The 23956-nt window shown below is 45.6% G+C and overlaps 2 protein-coding genes and 1 long non-coding RNA gene across 4 annotated transcripts in view; 2 read left to right on the forward strand and 1 right to left on the reverse strand.

The window, feature by feature from the left end:
* Window positions 1–2096, forward strand: part of LOC147013724 (peptide YY-A-like) — a 35870-nt gene extending 33774 nt beyond the window's left edge. The window contains exon 4 of one of the 2 annotated variants that reach the window (XM_085850889.1): window positions 884–2096. In XM_085850889.1, coding sequence (XP_085707015.1) covers window positions 884–908 — 25 coding nt within the window. In that variant the 3' untranslated portion in view covers window positions 909–2096. The remainder of the gene's footprint in view (window positions 1–883) is intronic. The other variant, XM_085850888.1, reaches the window with a different exon arrangement.
* The window catches only part of LOC147013723 (uncharacterized), a 53700-nt gene extending 38865 nt beyond the window's left edge, over window positions 1–14835 (reverse strand). Inside the window, exons 1-2 of the long non-coding RNA XR_015050489.1 lie at window positions 14535–14835; window positions 2704–2811 (exon numbers count right to left, since the gene is read on the reverse strand). This is a non-coding gene — a long non-coding RNA (uncharacterized LOC147013723). The remainder of the gene's footprint in view (window positions 1–2703; window positions 2812–14534) is intronic.
* Window positions 14836–20530: 5695 nt separating this feature from the next.
* Window positions 20531–23956, forward strand: part of LOC147013725 (tyrosine-protein kinase HTK16-like) — a 37080-nt gene continuing 33654 nt past the window's right edge. The window contains exons 1-2 of the mRNA XM_085850887.1: window positions 20531–20557; window positions 20656–20832. Coding sequence (XP_085707013.1) covers window positions 20667–20832 — 166 coding nt within the window. The 5' untranslated portion in view covers window positions 20531–20557; window positions 20656–20666. The remainder of the gene's footprint in view (window positions 20558–20655; window positions 20833–23956) is intronic.

The raw sequence follows: 23956 nt of genomic DNA on the forward strand, positions 1-23956 counted from the left end.
AATTTTTTTTGGGGGGGGGGGGGTTGGAAATCACTTAAAACATGTAGAAATGCAAAAAAAAAATCAAATATTTTTCAAATAAAATCGAATTTATTTTGAAAAAAAGTTGCAAAATTTTGTTTTTTTTTCTCTAACAAATATAACAAACAAATATTTGTTTTGTTTCTTGTTGTTTTGTTTCTCTAACAAACAAATAGCGGCCATATTGGACTTTGGACCAAGTCCGAAATCTAATGGCATGATCCTTGGACCATACCTAATCCCCCCACCAAGTTTCGTCGAAATCCGTCCAGGAGTTTTTCCGTAATACTGTTCACAAACAAACAAACAAACAGACAGGGGTGAAAATAGTAACCTCCGTCCATCTTCAATGGCGGAGGTTAACAATATCAATCATGATATATGCATGATGGATGGATTTGGATGAAACTTGGTGGGTAAGTTGGGCGTGTGACAAGGACAAGCTGATTTGATTTTGGTTCAGATCCGGATCCAGATCCGGCCCATCAGTGGGGCACAAAAGGTAACCTGTTCATCTTAGTGGAGGTATGTGCTCGACCGAGTGCCGTTCTACCTAGTGAAAGCATTGCTTGTTTGAAACTTTAAACCAGCATATGAGCTTGAAACAAATGGAAATATCAACAAAGAGAGAATTTCAAAATAACCAACCAACTATAATTATTTCCTGATGTGGAAACTTTTACCTTATTATTTACAAAGTATGAGATTGGCCTGGATGGAATGATTATTTCAGGAAGACTGTGACAATGTTAAGAACGACAGCACATTGAAATGGGAGGAATCGTATGACGGTCGATTAGCGAACGTGGCAAGCTTTTTGGCAAATTATATAATGAAAGTAACTAGATGTGCTGTTTTGCAGGGCAGAAGGCGTTGAGACCTTTTGACATCACCCAGATCCATCACGCAGCCTCAAAACATCCACTGCTCATTCTCTCCATCCTGATGGCATCATCCAGTTTCTCTTAGTCTTACCCCGGTATATCGCAACCGTATCCTCCCAACCTACCATGATGAATTCTCTCCAAACCATCCCCATGCATAACCAATGTAATAATGTACCTTTGACAACAATGCCAAACATTAATAAAAAATCTTTCCTTCACCATTCAATGCATAGTCCATTCGTACAATGAAATAACAGCTTGATGAGGGATTCACCTCTGAGCTGTCCAACCTGGATTCGAATCTCGACCCAGCTATGAATTGTGTCACCCTGGTGTTTCGTATGCATGGCGATGCATCGTCAATCAAAGCACGTCAAACAGTTGTCTGCGTCTTCCAGCATTAATTGTTGGTGGAGAATGTTAAAGATCCCAAGGTATCGACGAGTTAACTGAATAAATTACAAAATCCTGTCCCAATGGCCTTCATTTGATCGTAAAGCCTGACCATCCGGTTCCTGAAAGACTTTCCCTCGGCTGATCCCACAAAAATGTGGGAATGATTGGGGCCGTTAAAAAGTATTATTAATAATATTGTTTTCCGAATGAAAAATAATAATTGTTATGAAAAGGAAATCATAAAGCCATATCCGAAAATAGTCCGCACTCTATATTATAGACCATCACTCACTCAAGATCCTGGCAAGGTGATGTTGATGTCAAATTCGCTATTCCTGTTGTCTACATTGGTCAAACAGATGAGGCGAAAAGGCAAAAGGATCCAAATGATGAAACCAAAACTGTAAATTAAATTTCTGCAACAACAGGTCATGGAATCGCATTATCATACTTACTCCAACTGAGGGATTTGATGTGGGAATGTGGCCACAGTATAAGGGTGTGTTTCAATCTAGATTACACCTTCTCCATTCCAGCTATCTCTTTTTTCAGTTTCAATGATGTGGTCCAAAAATAATGTTATTGGATGAGACAATAAATAAAGAAAATGAATGGTTCTTAAGTGATCAATGACTGAAAAAGGAAAATAGCAGCGGGTGGTTGTCAGGTGCCGACCACCATCGAAGTGTCAACCACCATCGATACCATCCACAAGAAAAAAAGAAATCAGAGATTGCAGACCCTCGCCAAGACTTGTTTTGTGTGGTGTTAAGTAATTAAAAATAGACATAATTAGAACTGCCACTTTATAACTGCTGGCAGTGATGACAGGGTACCACGACGTCCCGCCTTGATGTGACCCCGCTTTGATTGGACACCTGACCCTGACCCATGACGTTTTACATTATTCAATAGAATTTAGAATAGAATAAAATTAATTCAATTCAAATTAAATGGAAGACCAAATAGATACAGTCCTGCATTGGAGTCATCACAAGGAACCCGAACAAGCAAAAAGCAAAGATGTTGCCATCAGGAGGAACCTGGAAAGGATTCGGATTTCAGCTGCTACTCCTCTACCCTAAAACCCATCCAAGCACAGCCAAATGAGCTTTATTCAAACAAGCTCAAATGAGCTAAGATCCTCGTCCTCTTAATGATGACGTCATAAAAACGAATATGACTTCATTGTGATGTATCAGGTTTGCGATAAGTTATCTGTGCTAATGCCGGGCTTGATTCCCACAAACAAAATTCAAACAGCTTGCCTAGTTTTGGAGATAATGATATAGGTGATTTCCATTAGCAGCAATATTTTGATGTCATAACTTTTTTTCTGGGAGGAATTTTCAAAATCGGAGAAAGTTGCTGTCTGCGCAGGGTATTTTTACATACATACCCCAAGTTTCAGGAAGTTTCGATGAAGACTAGGCTGTGAAACAAAAGTCCACAAGAAGAAGTTGAAGAACAACAACGTGAGTAAGACTTCGAGATCCTCCACGAGGTTCTAAAAATGTCAAAAAATAGGAATGATATCATAAAAATTGATATGACGTCATAGTGATGTATCATATGTGCAGTAATTCATCTCTGCTAATGCCCTGTTCAATTCCCGCAAATATAATTCAAAAAGCTTGCCTAGTTTCGGAGATAATTTTTTGGCGATTTCCATTGGCGGAGATATTTTGACGTCAAAACTTTTTTTTCTGGGAGGAATTTTCAAAATCGGAAATGGTTACTGTCTGCGCAGGGTATTTTTACATATATATATATATATATATATATATATATATATATATATATATATATATATATATATACACCAAGTTTCAGGAAGTTTCGATGAAAACTGTAGGCTGTGAAACAAAAAAGTCCACAAGAACGACAACGTGAGTAAGACTTGGAGATCCTCCACGAGGATCTAAAAAGTCCACAAGAAGAAGATGAAGAACAACAACGTGAGTAAGACTTGGACATCCTTCACGAGGATCTAAAAAATAAAATCAAGCAGAACCTAGATTCAAAAAATTAAATAATTCTGGATGCCAGACCATGTGTCTGATCAGTTTGAAATTTTAAACGTATTTCCCATCACGACTCGTTAGATTATAATTGTGATGTTTCATGTCGATTGATGAAGCAGTTCCAGAGAAATATATATTTTTAAGATTTTTGCTCAATCCAATATGGCTGCCAGACCATGTCACTTGTCAATTATATATTTGTGAATATCCTGGTATCCCCAAGGCTTGGGGATCATTTGTGTGAAGTTTCCCCTCGATCTGGAGAAGATTTTTGTAAATTTTTAGGGTAAATCCAATATGGCTGCCAAACCATGTGACATATGATGGCATATGTGTGAACGTGTTGTTCCTCATGGATACGTGGTCACACTTGTAAAGTTTCACCTTGATCTGTTCAGCCATGTCAGAGTAGCAGATTTTTTTTTAAACACTATTGCTGCTGAATCACGTGACCGATGACGTAATCAAATTTTTTTCCATAGACCGACATCCTAAGATGAACCTCAAAATATTCATCCTTATCGGATGTAGCATTCTCCATATGCAATTATGACGTCATAACAAAGGCACCTATGATGTCTAAAATCACACATTCCCCATGAGGAGTACTTGCCATGTACCCAGTTTCAATTTTTTCCTTGGTGTGGTTTCAGATACAGAGGTCCAAAGTTTTCCCGTTTTTCCAACTTGGTTGCCACACCACGTGACCTATGATGTCATAATTACAATTAAAACATTCTACATGAGTAGTTGCTCCGATGGTGAAAATTTTTCCTCAATCCGCTGAGCGTTTGCGGAAAAGAACCCTAAAGTTCTGTGCGGACAAACAAACGGACCCAAATGCAATACCCTCTCCTCTGGCGAAGGTAATATAACCACCATGTAACACCACGTGCTCATTGAAGGTGGTGTTACATGATGGGCTGCAAGATTACTGATGAGTGAGATTTCAAATACACCCATCGAGTTTTGGTGTTTTCCCACCACCTCATGCTTTCGGTGTACACTACCCATTACATATTAAAGTCCCACTTAGGGACCGCACCATAGAGAAACCCACCACTCCTCAAACTCTCACCCATCTTCCCTATTTAAGTTCATAAACTGTTGGGTTTGACTAAATTGATATGGTGTAGATGTTTCACAGGCTTCATGGGCCAAATGGTGTCATGCGTCCAAGTTCCAGGTTCCTTGTGTATTATTGTTGGTTGAGGTTCTGTAAAACCATACCATGATGGAATTATTACATGCAAAAATGGAAACAGCTTCATAAAGCATCGTCTGCAATGTGTTATTTTTCTGGGAACATCTTTTTTTCTGATACTTGGGATATATATGAACACTGTGGTGTCAGTGAAAAATTGTCGTAGCGGGGGTGCAAGGGAGGTCCCACTGGCCCCCGGCCTATCACCGGGTAGACTGCCCTCCCTCGGGGATTATTCTGCCCCATGACAGTATTTATGCAAGCATTGTGACCACAATATGGTTCTAAGCATCCAAAATATAATCCTTGAAGTGTGGTAGCGCAGACGGTTGGAGCGTCTTGGTGTACAGCCAGTTGGGGACACCGTTGGATGATCCTCACAGGTGTCACGGATGATCTCAATAGATTGGGAGCAATCAGGTCCATGGGTGTTAAGTTTCGGCGATGTAACAGAACCAGGATCTAGTACTTGGCTGATAGGGATTGGCAAGGATTCAGCACTGTTGGTGGGTGAAGACAACTCATAGGGGATGAATGGGGAAACTGGTGGTTTTGTTGCTGGTTGAAGAAAAACATCCTCGGTATGCAGTGACCCACCATGCACCCGATTGTGAGGGAGTGAAAGCGTATCCTTCTGGTAGTCCGGGACTTTGTAGCATTCAGACTTTTTGACCCGATAAGCTGCACTCCTCAATTGGGACCCCACAAACTTACGTATGTTGCACCAGGGTCCATCTGTGGCAGAGACAAGGTAGCGGTTTCTTGCACATGACTTGTTGCAGTCGGAGTACAAATAGACCAAATTGCCGACTTCCACTGACACATTGGCCTCGAAAGACCCCATGGGTGCCTTTGACTTCTCTCTATGGAAGTGGTTTATGGAGCGAATGTGGTGTTGAGCTTGTATCATTTGTAAGTCCGAGAAAGGGATTTGCAGATTGGTGAACTGATCCCGCTGGCACCACATCTCTCAGGCTGAGAGGCCCCGTGCACGAATTCGTGAATTCATACTGGCAGTGGCCAGTTCGCGGGTTCTTGGGGTTACTGGTCCTCCCATAAGCTCCTGTCGTAGGAGTTCGTCTTCACATTCACGAATTGCCTTCGCGGCGATGGGATTTTTAATACGACCAATTTCAATGCATATCCAATGGTGCTGAAGAAGCTCATCGTGGACCAGACGTGTGAAGCCGGGGGCTGGATCGGTGCGGATGACAGCAGGAGGTCCATCCAATAGCCGGAGCTCTATGCATAAGTGGATCAAGTTATCGTGGAGAGTGATGTGGTGTTCGTTCTCCACAATACACGATGTAGTGTAGGAAGTGGTACATTCTCGCAACATAAGAATTGGCTGGTGACTGCGTTTGATGATATCTGCTGCGAAAGATACACCACCAGCACCGGGTGGGTCTCCAGTGGACTGCTTGATAATGGTGTGGGGTACGCTGCGCAATGCAGCATAATGGTGGCACCTCGAGGTTACTCGGGCGATTGCTCTGTCCAAGTCAAGAGCGTAAAAATAGCGGTGAATCACGGAACAGGGTTGATGGCGACTCAAATTATCCCGTTGAATGTGTAACGCTGTAAGTAAGCCATTGACCACCTGACGTGGGACAATGATGCACTCACATGCCAAGGACAAAGTCTTGTCCCGACGGACTACAACTGGACCATCATTGGAAACTGAAGCGACCTGGAGGTATCGCTTGGCTGCCTTGGCTGCCTATCGATACCTGGAGGTACCGCATGTCCTTAATGTTGGTTGCTTTCTTTGATGGGCGGGTGCCCTGAACCAAGTGGGCATGAGTCGCCTTTGGTCTGCGCACTCTGTCCGGACTGCCTTCCAAGCAGTTCTGTTGGTAAAGGGCAGTTCGATACGGCCGGAAATGATGTCTTGGGCCGACACATGCAGGACTACGGCCTCCTCCTCGCATCTTATGAAGGTACAAATTTGACAGGAGGTGTCGGTTCAGTCTGGTGCATTGCTGCTGGCAAAATCAGATGGGGCGTTGGCGGATCCTGCGAGGTGCCGTACGGTCGCCTGATAACGGCTGACGGTTGACAAGAATGTGGATATACGAGGGCTTCCTGAAAACTCACCACAGAGCTTCTCATTAGCTTGTACACATGGCTTGCTATCGGTGAGGATGGATGCATGATGTTTCGACTGGATAATGAAAGGACTGAAGTATTTTACCGATGCACTGATGGAAAGGGCCTCCACCTCACATGGCAACCAGGAAGGTTGGCGCCCGTGTAACTTTGCGGTAAAGAAACCCGCAAGGTGAGGTCTACCATTGCGCGTGATATACAGTCGATCCGATACTGTGTTTTTTAACGGAACCTCTGTCACAATCCATAGCTGATCACGAGGACGAGGAAAAGTAACTGTATGGGCCGAAGTAAGAGCACCTTGGGCACTCTGGAAGGCAGCATGCAACTCATCAGTCCACACAACTCTGTCCAGTGATTGGCATCCGGCCACAGCATCATCCAAGGGGGATAACATGAGCGAGAACCTTGTATGCCCCGATAAGGGATCTCATTCCCTTGACCTCAGGAGCTGAACAAGTGGAGAGCTTAGCCACACGATGTGGGCTGGCCAGGATAGTACCACGAGACCAGATCCATCCCAAGATGGTGGTACTCTTAGGACATAAAACTGTTTTTGTAGCAGAGAGGCCGAGTCGGCATTTATACAGAGCATGTAAAACCATTCTCCAGTTTTGGAGGAGCTTGTCCACTGTGTCCCCACCGCAATAGAGGTCGTCAGCGAGTTTGGCGACGGTCCCCTTCTCTAAGAGATCACCAAGGACGCGGCACATGAGTTCTTCGAGTGCTGTCTCTGATCCAGGCATTCCCATAACAGATCTGGTATACACACGTATTCCACGGAAGGGTGTGGCTCCACTGCAGTATTTCATGGACTGGCGGGATAATGAAATTTGGTAAAAAGGCACTCATAAGGTCAGTAGTAATTAGATACTTCCACTGAGAAATTTTGTGCAGGATGGAATCTACATTTGGCATAAGAGAGGGTTGGGGCTTACTGTACCGGCCCACATCAGCAAAGGCCATGATGAAGCGAAAACCGCCACTGGGCTTCTTGATCAAGAATGAGGGATTCAGATATTCCACAGTAATCCCCATGTCCTCAGGGTGAGCGAAGACTCCAAGTTTTTCCGGGTCATCAAATTTGTGTTGTAATTCACACAGCTTATCATGTGCATATTGTGCTAGACGGCCTTTGCGTTATGGAGGCTGAACAGGGCCCATGTTAACAACAGCCTCAAAAGGGACCTGCAGCACCATTGTAGCCTTGGAACACTGGGTCAAAACTTCATCATACTCTTCAAGCAGGGCACAAAACTTTGATCGTTCGTCAGGAGCGAACATGTTGTCAGGGTCGAGGGTCACAGTCGTAACGTGTCCTGAGGGTGATGTGAGTGTGCGTTTTGCTTTGGGGGAGCTGGTCTCCGTATAACCACCTCAGTGTTATTTGGTGTACTCGGATATGTACACAGGGCGGATTTGGCAAAACTGCTCCTGACGTTTGAGAACTCGTGGTTTCTTGGTTAAATTTGGGATCCGAACCTTCCTGCTGATGCTACGGATGATACTGGGAGGGGGGCAGAACTCACTTGGTCACAGTGACCTTGCACTTGGGGCATCCGTGCGAGGTTCGAGTGCGAACACTGAGTAACTACTCGACATGTCATTTGAGAGGATCATTTCGATAAACTCTCTGGGTTACAGAGTAGTTGTGTGGGGTGGGGCACGTAGTACATGAGCTCAGCGTACTACATGGCGATCAAGGCTCCTTCCCTGAGACCCATGCACGTACGTGGTGCCATCACCCAGGATAACTTGGTGCTTCGCAGGGCGGATTGAGATGTCATTGGACTCCATGAAAGGTGTTCCCGCCAGTACCTCCACGTCAACATTTTCGACGACCAGGCCCTCGAACTGAAATTCTCTTCCATCACGTGTCAGTATCAGTCTGGTCTCACCAACAATTTGAAGAGGGGACGATCCATCAGCCTGACGAGTGGACTGCGCACTCTTCTGAATCTTGGCTCCTAAATTTCTTACAGTTGTCCCACGAGTCAGGTTTCCCATGGCACCGCTGTCATGGTGACTCGGGTTGTGCGGTAACCGTGGAAGGTGTCGAGATATGGAGACTGGTGAATCTGAACACGTAGTGTAGTGGCCGATTCTGTAAAATCTGTGTTACTAACTACCTTGTCCCCATGGGCACATGTTATGCCTCCAGGCTCGTCGTCTGACTCTTCAGTTATGTCAGCCACTTGGCATGCTCTTGCAATGTAGCGACTATCTCTTTCAGGGAGGAAAGGACATTCACTAAGGAAATGACTGTAATCAGTATGACGTACTTGTTTGCAGAGGGGACAGGACTTCGTAAGGTTGTTGGAACGAGTCCCCGAAAGGACTTGACGGGGTTTTAACGATGGGAATCATGCCGGGCGGGATACTTGTAATCGAGACGTTGCAGTATGCAATGACTTTGCATCTTCAGCAGTGTGGAGCTCATCTAATAGTGAGTCAAGCGCCTGGGATATCTCTGGCTTTATGGAGGCTAAGGTGTGGGACCTGAGCTCGGTTCCATAGCGTTGTTTGACGAGTCCGGGGAGTCCACTGTGAACAAGATGAAGCCATGGGAGCACAACAAAGTTCTCCAGCGAGGGGGATAACTCCTCATCTTCAGTGATCACCTGGTTGTGGTGGGAGATTCCGCCATCTCGGCGAAGCAAGGTACCTTCCACAAATGCCATCAGGCGTTGGTACAAGTCTTCATGGCGCTCCTCGGGGTTATGGCGTATCGCTGCAAAGTCAATGAAGTGTGCACCCGTCGAATGGAATCCAAAATGTTGTCGAATCGACTGCCATATGTTGGCTACGGAAGTGGAGTTTCGGACTATGGTGTTTCATGATATTGTTACGGATTTGGAAACCTTGTGCACACAAACAGCCAGAGTCCCCGTAGTTAAGTTATTTTGATAAGTATGTGTTTATAGTTGGAATCCATCCCCTTCTATCTAATGGGAATTTCATGTGTGCGCTGAGAGTTATTTTTAGCTAGGTTTTTACAACTACCACAACAACAACGCCACCATCCCTCACTCAACCCAGTCGCCATTGCCCACGTGTTTTTGGCTGAGGACATGGGCAGAGCCTCCGTTGCTTCGGATCGAGGCTCCGCGCCAAGAAAGGGCATGGACCGTTTCCTCCAGCCAATGAGTGGAGGGCGAGCAACACACGCGTGCCCCAGCCAATCGGGAGGCTGACCACGAGTCGTCCGACAACCCCTCGTCCAATCAGGAGGCGAGGGGCGAGAAAAGAAATCCCTCCCCGATTATTGTTATAAATAAACCCCTGTTAAATGCACCAGTTCGTTTTCTGTGCTTTCTCCCATTGGCCGAGCATGGTGCGGGTTTGAGAATGAGTAAGGCCTTTTAATGCCGTAAATTGTTCATTTGGTCGGCGCGGCTTTGGTAGCTTCCGCTCAGTTACGCTTGATCTGAGTCGGTGATAGCGACTCGATTCGGACAAAGTCGGCCGAGGGTGTGGTTTCCCGGTAGTTGGACGGCATGAGTGCTTCAAGGTAAATTGGAATTAGACAAGTGGACCCCACCTCACGCCGTTGAAATATTGGCGACCACGGTCCTCTAAGTGACCCGTGACCTTTCGGAGTTGTCCGAGAGTCACCACCTAAATTCCGGGTGTTCGGTGGGAGACGACTCCACTGCTCCACCTCGTGGTCGTTTATCGCCACCGAACCCCGGCCCACAACAATATCACAGGGCAGTACTTCGCATTCTGACCCAGCATAAGTTCCAGTACGGTGACTTTCTGTTGGGCAGTGCGACGCCGCTCAACGGGGACGCTCTCACCATCATCCAAAAGTCCACGAAGAGGGAACGCTCTGCTCTTCTTCTCCCAGGTGACGCCCTCAGTGAGGAAGGGAGCAAAGTTGGGATCGAGCGATAAAATATGAAGGAAATTGCGTCTCCAACATTTAAATGAGTTCACCGTTTCACTCTTGCTGAGTGACCACTGGTTTGGTGCACGGTGTGTGGTGGCCATTTTGGTGATGGGTACGGGTTGCACAGACAATGTTTATGACACAGCTGCAGAACGAGCTGGTTGGCCGCTCATCTTCTTGTGAGGTGCGATTGGGGTTCGAAGATGGCTCTCGTAACAGTGACGTTCTGCCGATCGCCGTCTCCAGGATGAAGAATGCGTGGAATGGTATCCCGACGCTGTCACCACGTCACAAAGGTTAACAGGAATCCCCAGCGGAGCATCACGGCCAAAACACACCAATCTTGAAAGGTTGAAATCAACTTTAATATCACGAATCACATAACGTGCCCGACTGGGCCAAAACCATGCTCACCTGGAATGGCCCGTGCACGGAAACCCCGTGCCCAGTGCCCACACAGATACGGAGGACAGAACAACAAGCCGGTAGGCAACATGGGTGGTTGCTACATAATTGCATACTAGTCATACAGTTTTTGATGGATCGGGCTGAAAATTTTTGACAAAGACGTTGATTATAGTGCGCATAAAAGCGCGGAAGCCGATTTTTGATTTTCGAAAAAAAAAAAAATAATATTAAAAAATATTTTTCGGATTTTTTCAAAAATTTCAAAGTCCCGTTGCTAGGCAACGGTGGCGTCCATAGCAACGGTGCTCAAAAGGTCAGGTCAGGTATGGGAGCATGTGCCAGAACAGCACGTCGCTGCGTCCACTTTCCGCCGGTACTCCAGGGGCCTCCGTCTGGCCATCCCCCAGGCAGATGCCAGGCCCATCCCCATCTCCTTGAGATGATGGTCAACCTGTTGCAACCATGAGGCACGTGGTCGACCCACTGGCCTCCTCCACTCATGAGACTCCCTCGCTGAGAGAATCTGGTGAGCAGGATCAGAGTCAGGAAAACGAGCCACATGTCCATGCAGCCGCAACTGACGCTCACGGACTATGCAGGTAACAAATCTCATCCGAGTCTCTCTCAGCAACCGCTCGTTGGACACAAAATCCGACCAGCGATAGCCAAGGATTCTCCGAAGAGACCTGGTACCAAAGGAATTAAGTCTCCGTCTCAGATCCTTGGTCAGAGTCCAAGTCTCGCACCCATAGAGCAAGACTGGAAGTACCAAGGACCTGAAGACTCGGACTTTCGTCCTCCCGCACAGGTACCGGCAGCGCCACACCCCATGATCCAGTGAATCCATGACTCCCCAGGCCCGACCCAGACGTCTATTGACCTCTAACTCGCAGCCAGCAGAGACATGAATATCACTGCCAAGGTAAGTGAATCTCTCCACGACCTCAACATCCTCACCACAAACAGACACAGACAGGACAGCAGCATCCAAGATGTCACCGAAAGCCTGGATCTTAGTTTTGACCCAAGAAACCCGTAATCCCAACGGCTCCGACTCCTCATTCAGCACCTCGAGGGCCCCCAAGAGGATGTCTAAAGTCTCCGCAAAGATGACTGCATCATCTGCAAAGTCAAGGTCCGAGATCTTGACATTCCCAAATGACGCACCGCAACTTGATCTCTCCGACATCCTCCCTAGAATCCAGTCCATACAAGTGCTGAAAAGTGTGGGGGCAAGTACACATCCCTGACGGACTCCAGTAACAACTGGAAATAAGTCAGAGATGGTACCACCACACTTCACAGCACTCTCAGTACCAGAGTAGAGTTCAGACATCAGATCGATCAGTTTTGGTGACACCCCACGAAGACCAAGAATCCTCCAGAGGACATCCCGATTCACTGAATTGAACGCTTTACAGAGATCAACATAGGCTGCAAGCAGCCCCTGCCGAAACTCTCGTCTGCGTTCGGTGAGGACACGAAGTGCAAGGATACGGTCAATCGTTGACCTCTTTGGTGTAAAGCCTGACTGCTCTGGACGCTGGTGCTCAAGCAGATGGTGGCGAACCCTATCGAGAATTATCCGAGCAAAGACCTTGCCCGGCACTGAGAGCAGCGTCACCCCTCGGTAGTTGTTGCAGTCTTGGCGATCACCCTTCCCTTTCCAGAGAGGGACAACAAGGCCCCTCTTCCAGTCAGTTGGGATGATGCCTGTATTCCAGGCAGAGCACAAAACTGCATGCAACGACACGAGTGCAGCATTTCCACCAGCCTTGAGAAGTTCGGCATGGATGCCACAGATCCCTGGAGCTTTGCCCCGTTTCAACTGGTTCACCGCAGCCCGTGTTTCCACAAGTGTAGGTGGACCACAGTTGATTCGAGGGTCAGCAACAGGAATTGTAACACCCTTGACGTCCAACTCGACAGTTGGGGGATCAGCCTGGTACAACCGCTCAAAGTAACCGGCCCAGTGGGCCTTCACTTCAGACTCCTCTGTCAAGAGCCTACCACTCTCTCCTCGAACTGCAGTGCTCCGAGGGATGGGCTTGGATGAACGTAATGCGCGAATTCCCCTGTAAGCGGGACGAGAATCACCTGTCCACAGGTGATGCTCTACCCCCTCACAGATTCCTCGCACATAGGCCTCCTTGTCCACCCTCAGTGCACGTACAGTTTTACGCCTCAGCTCCCTGAACAGCTCAGCTCTGCCATTCAGCCTGGCCCTGCGACTCTGGTCAATGGTATCCAGTGTCCCTTGAGAGACAAAATTCTTCTTTGCCCTGCGGTGAGCTCCAAGGCATCCACCGGCAACATCAAGGACGGTGGTCTTGAAGGCGTTCCACAACTCTTCAGGACCCCCCAAAGCACCCAGACCCCCCAAGTGTCCACTCAGCCTGTTCGCAAACTCCTCAGCTACTCTCTCATCCCTGAGCTTGGTAACATCCAGCCTCGGCTGGGATGGTACCATTCTCCAGGATTTAAGGTGCAGCTTTAGAGTTGCTACAACAAGCCTGTGGTCAGTATTGAGGAACTGAACACTCCGGTAGACCCTGCAGTTCTGGATCATCCTCCAACGACCGTCAATGAGGACATGGTCAATCTCCTTTGCCACACCGCCAGCGTTGGAATACCAAGTCCAGCGATGAGCTTGTGGGCGCTGAAACCATGAACCAGCCACCCTAAGTCCATGACTTCTTGCAAAGTCAAGGAACTTAGTGCTATTCTGGTTCATAGTTCCTGACCCATGGGGACCAACACACACCTCATAACCATCCCTATCAGTTCCAGTCGATGCATTGAAATCCCCCAAGACTAGAAGTGTATCTCGTCTGGGGCACTGATCAACCACAGACTCGAGTGTGGTATAGAATGTGTCCTTCACGGTGAGATCACTCGCCTCAGTCGGAGCATAAACAGAGACCAGGGAAATGACACCTAAGGAGTGACGAATACATTAATCTCATAATATGCTTGTTGACCGGTGTTACCTCAATTATCATTGGGGTCAGCTTATTGGACACAGCTACAGCAACTCCTTGGGTATGGTAACCATCAGAGCGACCAGACCAATAGTAGGTGTAACCACCCACCATTATCTCGCCGCAATCCGGTCTCCGAACCTCAGAGAGAGCTGCAATCCCGATGTCCAAACGCTTGAGCTCAGATGATAACAGAGACAGGTGATCATCCTCTCTTAGGGATAGGACATTCCAGGCACCCACCCGAAGGGACCGCCTCAGGTTAACCCAAGGAGACCGCCGTCTGGTGGACGACACCTCAGCACCACTCCGACACACTCTCCCGCAATCTGACCCAGGGATGTTACCCCGTGGTTTCCCTCCTATCATCAAAGATTGGGGGTCCCGAAGGCTTTGCCCCAATCCCATCATCCGGTGAGCTGCCCTGCGAAGGGAAGCTGCACAGGAGGTACTCCCACGGAGTGGGTTTTCAGATTTTTTTGCGTTTTTGCGTTTTGCGGAATGAAAGTTTTACGAATGCGGAATGAAGGTTTTACGGAATGAAGGTTTTACGAAGGAATGAATCTAGTTGTATACTCAAAAGCATACAACTAGATCCTGGTATGAACCTACCTGTCAAGTTTCATCAAAATCGGTTGACTCCTCTGGCCTCCAGAGCTGTCCATGACACACACACACAGCCGGAAAACCCGAGACTAAGGGTAGTCTCGCGACCTCCCAACATAAAGTCTCTCGACATTTTCTTGAGACACTCCACACGGTTTACCTCATCAACCAGCAACACGGACACGCCGTCGGCAGTACTTTACTCAGTTAACATCACCACAATGGTTAAAGATTAAAAAAACTGTTCGTGAAAGAAAACTATGATGTTTTACAAGTGCAGTCCCAGAATCGACGATAAATACGAAAAAAACCACAGAAACGGAACAAGGTTGGAGGCGCGAAGCATGCCGGGATATTCCGAAGCCACGCCTCCTCTCCCATTGTGAGTGTTATTTAATTTACTCGAAAACGATGACCCGTTCATGTAAACGTGGACACGCTCATTCCGAGAGGTGTGCCGTCTCCTAAAACCACAATGTTAACGTGGGAACGGGTGGTTGTTTGATTTTGGGGGGAAAGGATGCGGTTCGAGGAGGTTCGGGATGTTAAAATATCTATTTGTGTTCGAGAAACATCGTTTTACAAGCTTTTGAGGCCGTTTGAAGGGAATTAAAATGATGACGTTTTAAAAAATGTTTCCCATCTTGAAATGCTCTCATCAAATCCTGTGATGAAGTAAATTGGCTTTGGCTCGACGGGACGAGAAACAGCTGGAATGTGAGTGTAATGAAGTGAGAAGAAACACGGCGAGTGGGACACGGAACAGGTGTTTCCAACGACGTCCGCTTTTACCACATAAAATAAACAATCAAACGGGAGAGCGATGCTGCATGAGGTCAGCGGTGGTGGTCGTATGGCAGCTTAGCTGCTGGGGTAGCTATCATTTCTTGAAGCTCGACTGTGTCACTGATGCAGTGCCCCTCTACCAGTACACACACTGAAACTGGTGATCATTTACACTGACCTCGGAAGGATGACAGGCCGAGTTAACCGCCTGGTGTATTAATTCAGCGGCCGACGGGGCTTGAACTCAGGACCCTAGGATCCGAAGCCGCCATCCTAACCACTGAGCCAACACCAGGCTCAGGTCAGCCATCGTGCCAAGCGTGTGATGCAATTGTTGTGGAGATGGACTGTACAGGGATATACCTCGGGTCCATCATTTATATTTCTCCCCGTACAAGCAACAATATATTTCTTTTCTTTGAGGTGTAATATAGGGCCGCGAACAGTCTCGACCTTCTTGTCCGATACTAGACTCGCCGCCACCCTTTTGAAGACCTTTTCCCCAATTTTTCCGTGAAGGCATGGGAATGGTCCCCCCACTGATAACACACAAAGAATAAACGTCGAGTTGGATAGCGGGGAGATTGATGGATGGTCATCGTGGTGAAAGACTGTTCAGGAAAGAACATCGCATCCGTTCTGCCGTCTTACCATGGAGACAAGGAGAACAGGTCTCTGGTTCACTGGACTTCCTGATTCTAACTTGTCTGATGAAACGACGATTTCAAAACTTAACTAGCTCCAAATAAGGGATTTTACTGTGTGGTTTAAACTTTAACTAGCTCCAAATAAGGGATTTTACTGTGTGGTTTTGAACCATAACTAGCTCCAAATAAGATACTTCACTGTGTGGTTTTAAACCTTAACTCGCTCCAAATAAGGAATTTTACTATGTGGTTTTGAACCTTAACTAGCTCCAAATAAGATATTTTACTGTGTGGTTTTGAACCTTAACTAGGTCCAAATAAGATATTTTACTGTGTGGTTTTAAACCTTAACAAGGTTCAAATAAGGGATTTTACTGTGTGGTTTTAAACCTTAACCAGGTTCAAATAAGATATTTTACTGTGTGGTTTTAAACCCTAACCAAGTTCAAATAAGATATTTCACTGTGTGGTTTTAAACCTTAACTCGCTCCAAATAAGATATTTTATTGTGTGGATTTAATCCTTAACCAGTCTCAAATAAGGGATTTTACTGTGTGATTTTGAACCTTAACCAGTACCAAATAAGATATTTTACTGTGTGGATATAATCCTTAACCAGTCTCAAATAAGGGATTTTACTGTGTGGTTTTAAACCTTAACTCGCTCCAAATAAGATATTTTATTGTGTGGATTTAATCCTTAACTCGCTCCAAATAAGGGATTTTACTGTGTGATTTTGAACCTCAACCAGTTCCAAATAAGATATTTTACTGTATGGTTTTAATCCTTAACCAGGTTCAAATAAGGGAATTTACTGTGTGGTTTTAAACCTTAACTCGCTCCAAATAAGATATTTTATTGTGTGGATTTAATCCTTAACTCGCTCCAAATAAGGGATTTTTCTGTGTGGTTTTGAACCTGAACTAGCTCCAAATAAGATATTTTACTGTGTGGTTTAATCCTCAGCCAGTCTCAAATAAGGAATTTTACTGTGTGGTTTTGAACCTTAACTAGCTCCAAATAAGATATTTTACTGTGTGGTTTTAAACCTTAACTCGCTCCAAATAAGAAATTTCTCTTCTCTTCTCTTTGTGTTTTTCCTTGTGATGACATTGCGAAAAGGAAAAATACGTTGGCGCTAATTGAATAATTGGCCATTAAAACTAAATTGCGAATAATCGTAACTGCGATATGCGAAATTCCGGGCCACGCATGTACGGGCACGCACATACGTCCACGCACGTACGGGCATGCGAGAGCGAAAGAACGGCCTGTGTGTTTGTTGTTTCTGGCACGCGGTCTGAAAGTTTTTTTTTTTGTTTGCACCTACGGCCACGCACGTATGGGCACCCATGTACGGCCACCCACGTACGGCCACGCACATACGGCCATGCACCAGTCTATCTATAATTCCAGCAATCTCTGTGTGTCTGTGTCTGTGTGTCTGTGACCGCTGTTTCTTGACAACCACTGGTCCGATCTAATTGAAACTTCCCAGGAATATTGCTGGGGACCTGTGGATGTGCCTTTTTAAGGTTTGATATTGATCGGACAAGCGGTTCCCAAGTTACGGCCATTTATTTGTCAACCAATGACAGGACACGGTGCTATGACATCACGATTGACGTCACAATTCTTCTTCTTCTTCGTTTGATATGACGTCACAATTGACACTGGGGACCTGAGTATGTGCCTTTTCAAGGTTTGATATCGTTCTTGGACTACTCGCACGTACGGGCAAGCACCTGCGGGCATGCACCTACGGGCCCGCACGTACGGGCACGCATGTACTGGCATGTGAGAGCGAAGGAACGACCTGTGTGGTTGTTGTTTCTGGCACGCAGTTTGAAAGTTTTTTTTTTTGTTTGTTTGCATGTATGGCCACACACGTACAGGCACACACGTATGGGCACGCGAGAGCGAAGGAATGGCCTGTGTGGTTGTTGTTTCTGGCACGCGGTTTGAAAGTTTTTTTTTATATTTTTTTTTTTTGCACGTACAGGCACGCACATACGGGCAAGTGAGAGTGAAGGAACGGCCTGTGTGGTTGTTGTTTCTGGCACACGGTTTGAAAGTTTTTTTTGTACGTACGGCCACGCACGTACGGGCACGCATGTACGGGCACGCACATACGGGCACGTGAGAGTGAAGGAACGGACTGTGTGGTTGTTGTTTCTGGCACGCGGTTTGAAAGTTTTTTTTTTTTTTGCACGTACGGCCACGCACGTACGGCCACGCACGTACGACCACGCACGTATGGGCACGTGAGAGCAAAGGAACGGCCTGTGTGGTTGTTGTTTCTGGCACGTGGTTTGAAAGTTTTTTTTTTGCACGCATGGCCACGCACGTACGGGCACGCACGTACGGGCACGTATTAGTCTATCTATAATTCCAGCAATCTGTGTGTCTGTCTGTCTCTCTGTCTGTCTGTGACCGCTGTTTCTCGACAACCGCTGGTCCGATCTAATTGAAACTTGCCGGTATATTGCTGGGGCCCTGTGGATGTGCCTTTTCAAGGTTTGATATTAATCGGACAAGTGTTTCCCAAGTTATGGCCATTTATTTACCAAACCAATGACAGGACACGGTGCTATGACGTCACAATTGACGTCACAATTCCTCTTTTTTTTTCTTTTCTTTTTTTCACGTACGGCCCCGCAACAATTTTGCACGTACAGCAACAATAGTTGCCAGGACCTGTGTGCCAGGACCTGTGTGCCAGGACCTGCGTGCCAGGACCTATGATGAGAGAAGCTGGGCAGAGGGTATAACAAGGAAATCCAACACAGGTGGAGGCCATTCAGCCCATCATGGCTGTGCGAACTCCACACCAACCCATCGACACAAGATCCAAGGAAGAAAATGAAAAAAAAAAAGTTTTTAATTCGTGAAATATAAAATTTTGTTTGTTCGTTTGTTTTTTTAGTTTCTATTGTTTTTGTAATTTTTTCCCCCTTTTCTTCCCCTTAGGGGAGGGGGCATGGGCTTGGTTAAAAACACATCATCAACCACACAACCCCCCTTGACAAGACCCTCACCACCAGCACTCCGTACACATGCACACAATCATCCATCAATACTCAAACTACCGAAAAGTCTTGTCAACATCCCCATTCCACTCTATCTCCATAACTTAAGTATCTATCTAATTCTAATTTAAACTTATCCACTGTTTCTGCTGCCACTACCTTTCAAGAGAGACCATTCCATGCATGAACTACTCTCTGAGTGAAAGTCCCCTACCTTACTACCGTCTTAACTCTCCTCTTCTTTACTCTCAGGCTATGACCCCTGATCCCATCACTGTCTACTCTGTTGAATAATTCATCTTCACTTCTATCTGTACCTTTCATTATGTTAAACATCTCCATCATATCTCCTCGTAACCGCCTCCTTTCTAGTGTATAAAGCCCTGTCTCCTTGAACTGCTCCTCATAGTTGAGTCGAGCTAGGTCTAGAATCAATCTAGTAATCCTACATTGAACCCTCTCTATGGCATCTATGTCCTTCCTGAGTTGTGGTGACCAGAACTGTACACAATATTCTCGACGTGGCCCTCACTAAATTCCTGCACAATGTTAACATCTCCTCTTTTGATTTATAATTGATGCCCCTCCGAATACAACCTACAACCCTATTTACTTTACTTGTGGCTACCTGGCACTGTGCTGCCTGCTTACCTCCCATACCTATTCCCACCCCCAGATCTTGCTCCTGTGTGACAGACACACTCCAAAATTACCCCTTACATCCTGTAATCTCTATTTTCATTGTTCTTTCCCATCCCCAATACCTTACACTTGTTCAGGTTAAATTACATCTGCCAATATTTTACCAAATCTATACAAGTATCAATATTTTCCTGCAACTGTTCACCACACCCTCTGATATCAACCTTACCTCTAAGTTTTGTGTCATCTGCAAATTTGGAAAACCTACTGTTTACCCCATTATCCAAATCGTTGATGTAAATATTGAATAGTAATGGTCCAAGTACTGATCCCTGAGGTTCCCTACTACTTACATCCTCCCAGCAAGACATCCTCCCACTCACAGCCACTTACTCCTTCCTTTCACGAAACAAGTTTACAATCCAATTAACTACCTGACCAGCCACTCCACATCCCTCACTTTAGCTAACAACCTCCGAAGTGGTACCTTATCAAATATCTTCTTAAAATCTAGATATACTATGTCCGCTGCCTTTTCCTCATCCACCCAATCAGACACTGATTCATGGAACTCCAAAAGATTTGTTAATCCTCATCTAAAAGATGAATCATTCGAATGTTTAGGAAGGAGAATTCGTTATTGACGGATTCACGGATTTATTTAATTCGGTGTTAGTGTGCCGCAGGCATGATGGGCCGAATGTCCTCCTCGGTTTCCTTGAGCGTTTCCTCCCCCCTGATTGGTTCTGCGCTGTTCTGCGCTGTTCTGCGCTGTTCTGCGCTGTTCTGCGCTGTTCTGCGCTGTTCTGCGCTGTTCTGCGCATGCGCACTGTTGAGTAATTAAACACGGCGCGGTTTTTAATCTGCGTTTCTCGCTGAGGTAAATCCACGGTGTTAGTAAATTTGTTTCTCCTGTACTTACACCGTAAGCTATATCTCGTCGAATACTCTCCTCACGTTTCTGTTTTTCTCGTTTTTTTCAGAGTTGATTGTGTTTTCTTTTCTTTTTATTTTTCTTCTCAGAGGAGGAGGCAATGGAGACCGTGCTTGACGCTTGTTTGATGTGGATTCAGACTCTGTCTGCGGCCTACGTGCGCAGTTCCCCGGTGATGGGAATGGTGAACCACAATCCCTGGTTCATGATTATGGTGACGAGCCTTCTTGTCGCCATGGTCGTTCTCTTGTGTGAGGCCGGACGGAGTGTGTAATGAATTATATATTTACATATTACATACGCATACATGGCGACTTGGAGGTGATGTGATGACAAACGGTTTCGTGGAAATCGAAAGCGGGTTATTTGTTTGTGATCTTGCCAAAACGAAGTTTTTGCAAGATATGTTAGTCAGCTTGTATGTTTTTTTTTTTTTGATTGTTTTTTTTTGTTTGTTTGTTTGTCTGTCATCACGTATAAAAAATTCTGCAGAGCACAGTTATCATTGGAAATTTTTGTAACTTCGCATATCAGAGGCCTATAGAGGTCTCTTTCAGTGCACAAAATTTTGAAGGTCAAGGTCAAGGTCGCTTTGTCGCAAATCAGGGGAGTCGACGAAACCCTTATTTTTTTGAGTAATTTTAATCTAATCGTCTCCAAACTTTATGGGAATGTAGTATATGGTCTGGCGCTCAGCTGATTAGTTTTTGGTGGCGATTGGCCTTGACCTTCATAGTTAGCGCCTCAGGTCAAATTTTCAAGTTTTAGGAACCATATCATGTAGTACCTCAAATTGAACACCTCGATGAGTGCTTTCTAGATATGTCAAGCTTGAGACATTATGACGTCATTTGGTGACGTTATGAGGCAAACGCATATTTTTTTTATGGTTACTCTGCAGAACGATTCTCATCGGAATCTCTCGTAGGCAGATATTCCTCAAGGAGTCGCTCCTGATGGATAGCAGCTCTGTTCACCTCAGTGTGACCTTAAAGAAGTCACACGTGGTCACCTTTTGGCAAGAATGGTTTATTTTTGTTTTATTTTATTTTAATTAATTAATTAATTTATTTGTTAATTACACATGATTGGGAGGTGTGTGTGTGTGTTCCATTACCAAGCAGCTAGTTAGCGCCTGGCAAACCAACCGTTCCTTATAAACGGTTTCTAATGGAGTGCTTGCTTGAGTGCTTAAGCCACTTGACAAGTGTTCTTCAAGAAACTTTGTACCTGAACACAGCAACACCCACTCCCCCCCCACCCCCCCCCCCCCTCACAGGTCTATCAGTCTGTGTCCATCCCTGCGGATGGGATTGAAGGGAAGCTGCGTTTTTGAAATTGATTATATTTCCCATCCAATACGGGTTTTGAGGATACTAGAGCAGGTTTGTTGGTTTTCAGAAACAATGCGGGTCATACCCCTGAAATGTGGATCACTGTCCATGTGTGTGCATAAGCAAGAGGTCCTTATCAATTGAAGATTTCATGGGTCGATTAGTGATGATGACACAACCACCACTATCCCCACGACCATTGCACTCAAGATTAGTTGCTGCTACTCAACCAAATGATAATCAAATATGACTCGTCAGTCCTTGTTCAAAATCAAATCCGTGGTGACAGATGAAGTGAATGAGCTTTCATCTATCTATAATTTCAGGTGTGTGTGTGTGTGTATGTGTGTGTGTGTGTGTGTGTGTGTGTGTGTGTGTGTGTGTGTGTGTGTGTGTGTGTGTGTGTGTGTGTGTGTGTGTCTGTGATCGCTGTTTCTCGACAACCATTGGTCCGATCTAATTGAAACTTGCCAGGTATATTGCTGGGGACCTGAGGATGTGCATTTTCAAGGTTTGATATTAATCGGACAAGTGCTTCCCAAGTTATGGCCATTTATTTACCAAACCAATGACAAGACACGTTGTTGCGTGGGCATGGCCGATGGGGAAGGGAAGCTCAGCCGCGTTCCCCATTACGGGTTACAAGGTACGGACTTCCGGATAGTGATGACTTCGTGTATTCTAATAATTTCTCGATTTCTTATGCGCATTTATAGATAAACACAATGCCCCAAGTTATGATCGTTTTCATATTTATGAAAAAGTTATGATCGGTGCACAAATTTCGGTAACATCAGAGTGCTGGTAAGCTCCGAACCAGGAAGTAAATTTTTTTTTCTCTCTCTTCTCTTCTCTTTTTGTTTTTCCTTGCCACGACATTGCGAAAAGGTAAAATGCTTTGGCACTAATTAAATAATTGGGTATTAAAACTAAATTGCGAATAATCGTAACTGCGAATAATATGCGAACTTCCGGGTCACACACGTCCGGGCACGCGAGAGCAAAGAAACGGCCTGTGTGGTTGTTGTTTGTTGCTCGCGGTTTGAATATTTATTTATTAATATTATTATTATTATTATTTTATTATTTTTATGGGCACGTACTAGTCTATAATTCCAGCAGTGTGTGTGTGTGTGTGTGTGTGTGTGTGTGTGTGTGTGTGTGTGTGTGTGTGTGTGTGTGTGTGTGTGTGTGTGTGTGTGTGTGTGTGTGTGTGTGTGTGTGTGTGTGTGTGTGTGTGTGTGTGTGTGTGTGTGTGTGTGTGTTGTGAGACCACTGGTCCGATCTAATTGAAACTTGCTAGGTATATTGCTGGGGACCTGAGTATGTGCCTTTTCAAGGTTTGATATTAATCGGACAAGTGCTTCCCAAGTTATGGCCATTTATTTACCAAACCAATGACAGGACACGTTGCTGCGTAGGCGTGGCCGATGGGGAAGAGATTCTCAGCCGCGTTCCCCATTACGGGTTACAACGTACGGACTTCCGGATAGTGATGACTTGCTGTATTCTAATAATTTCTCGATTTCTTATGCACATTTATAGATAAACACAATGCCCCAATCCAGTCGTCATTTACGAGAGCGAAGGAACGGCTTGTGTGGTTGTTTGAAAGTTGTTTTTTTTTGCACGTACGGCTACGCACGTACAGGCACGCAAGAGCGAAGGAATGGCCTGTGTGGTTGTTGTTTCTGGCACGTGGTTTGAAAGTTTATTTATTTATTTTTTTCACATACGGCCATGCACGTACGGCCATGCACTAGTGACTAGTGTAATTAATTATCACACCAATGTTTCAAACTGGGTTCATAATGAGATCTGTGAACGATTTTTTTGCTCTGTGCCTTGACTCGTGGAGTAGCCACGGAACTATTAGGACTGTTTTTTTTCATTACGTACGCAGGGGGAGGTTCAGAGCCGATGGTGGTGAGTCCATTTTCCAGTCCAGTTGTTTTAGATGGTGTCGAACTGTTGAAATATTGTGTGCCAGTTAAGTATCCTTCCAAGAGGGGTTACTCTTCTGCAAATATAGCAGAAGGGTAACCCCTTATTAGAA

The sequence above is a fragment of the Eptatretus burgeri genome, chromosome 13 (genome assembly GCF_056783735.1).
Source record: "Eptatretus burgeri isolate ZD-2024b chromosome 13, Ebu_testis_v1, whole genome shotgun sequence".
Lineage (NCBI taxonomy): Eukaryota > Metazoa > Chordata > Myxini > Myxiniformes > Myxinidae > Eptatretus > Eptatretus burgeri.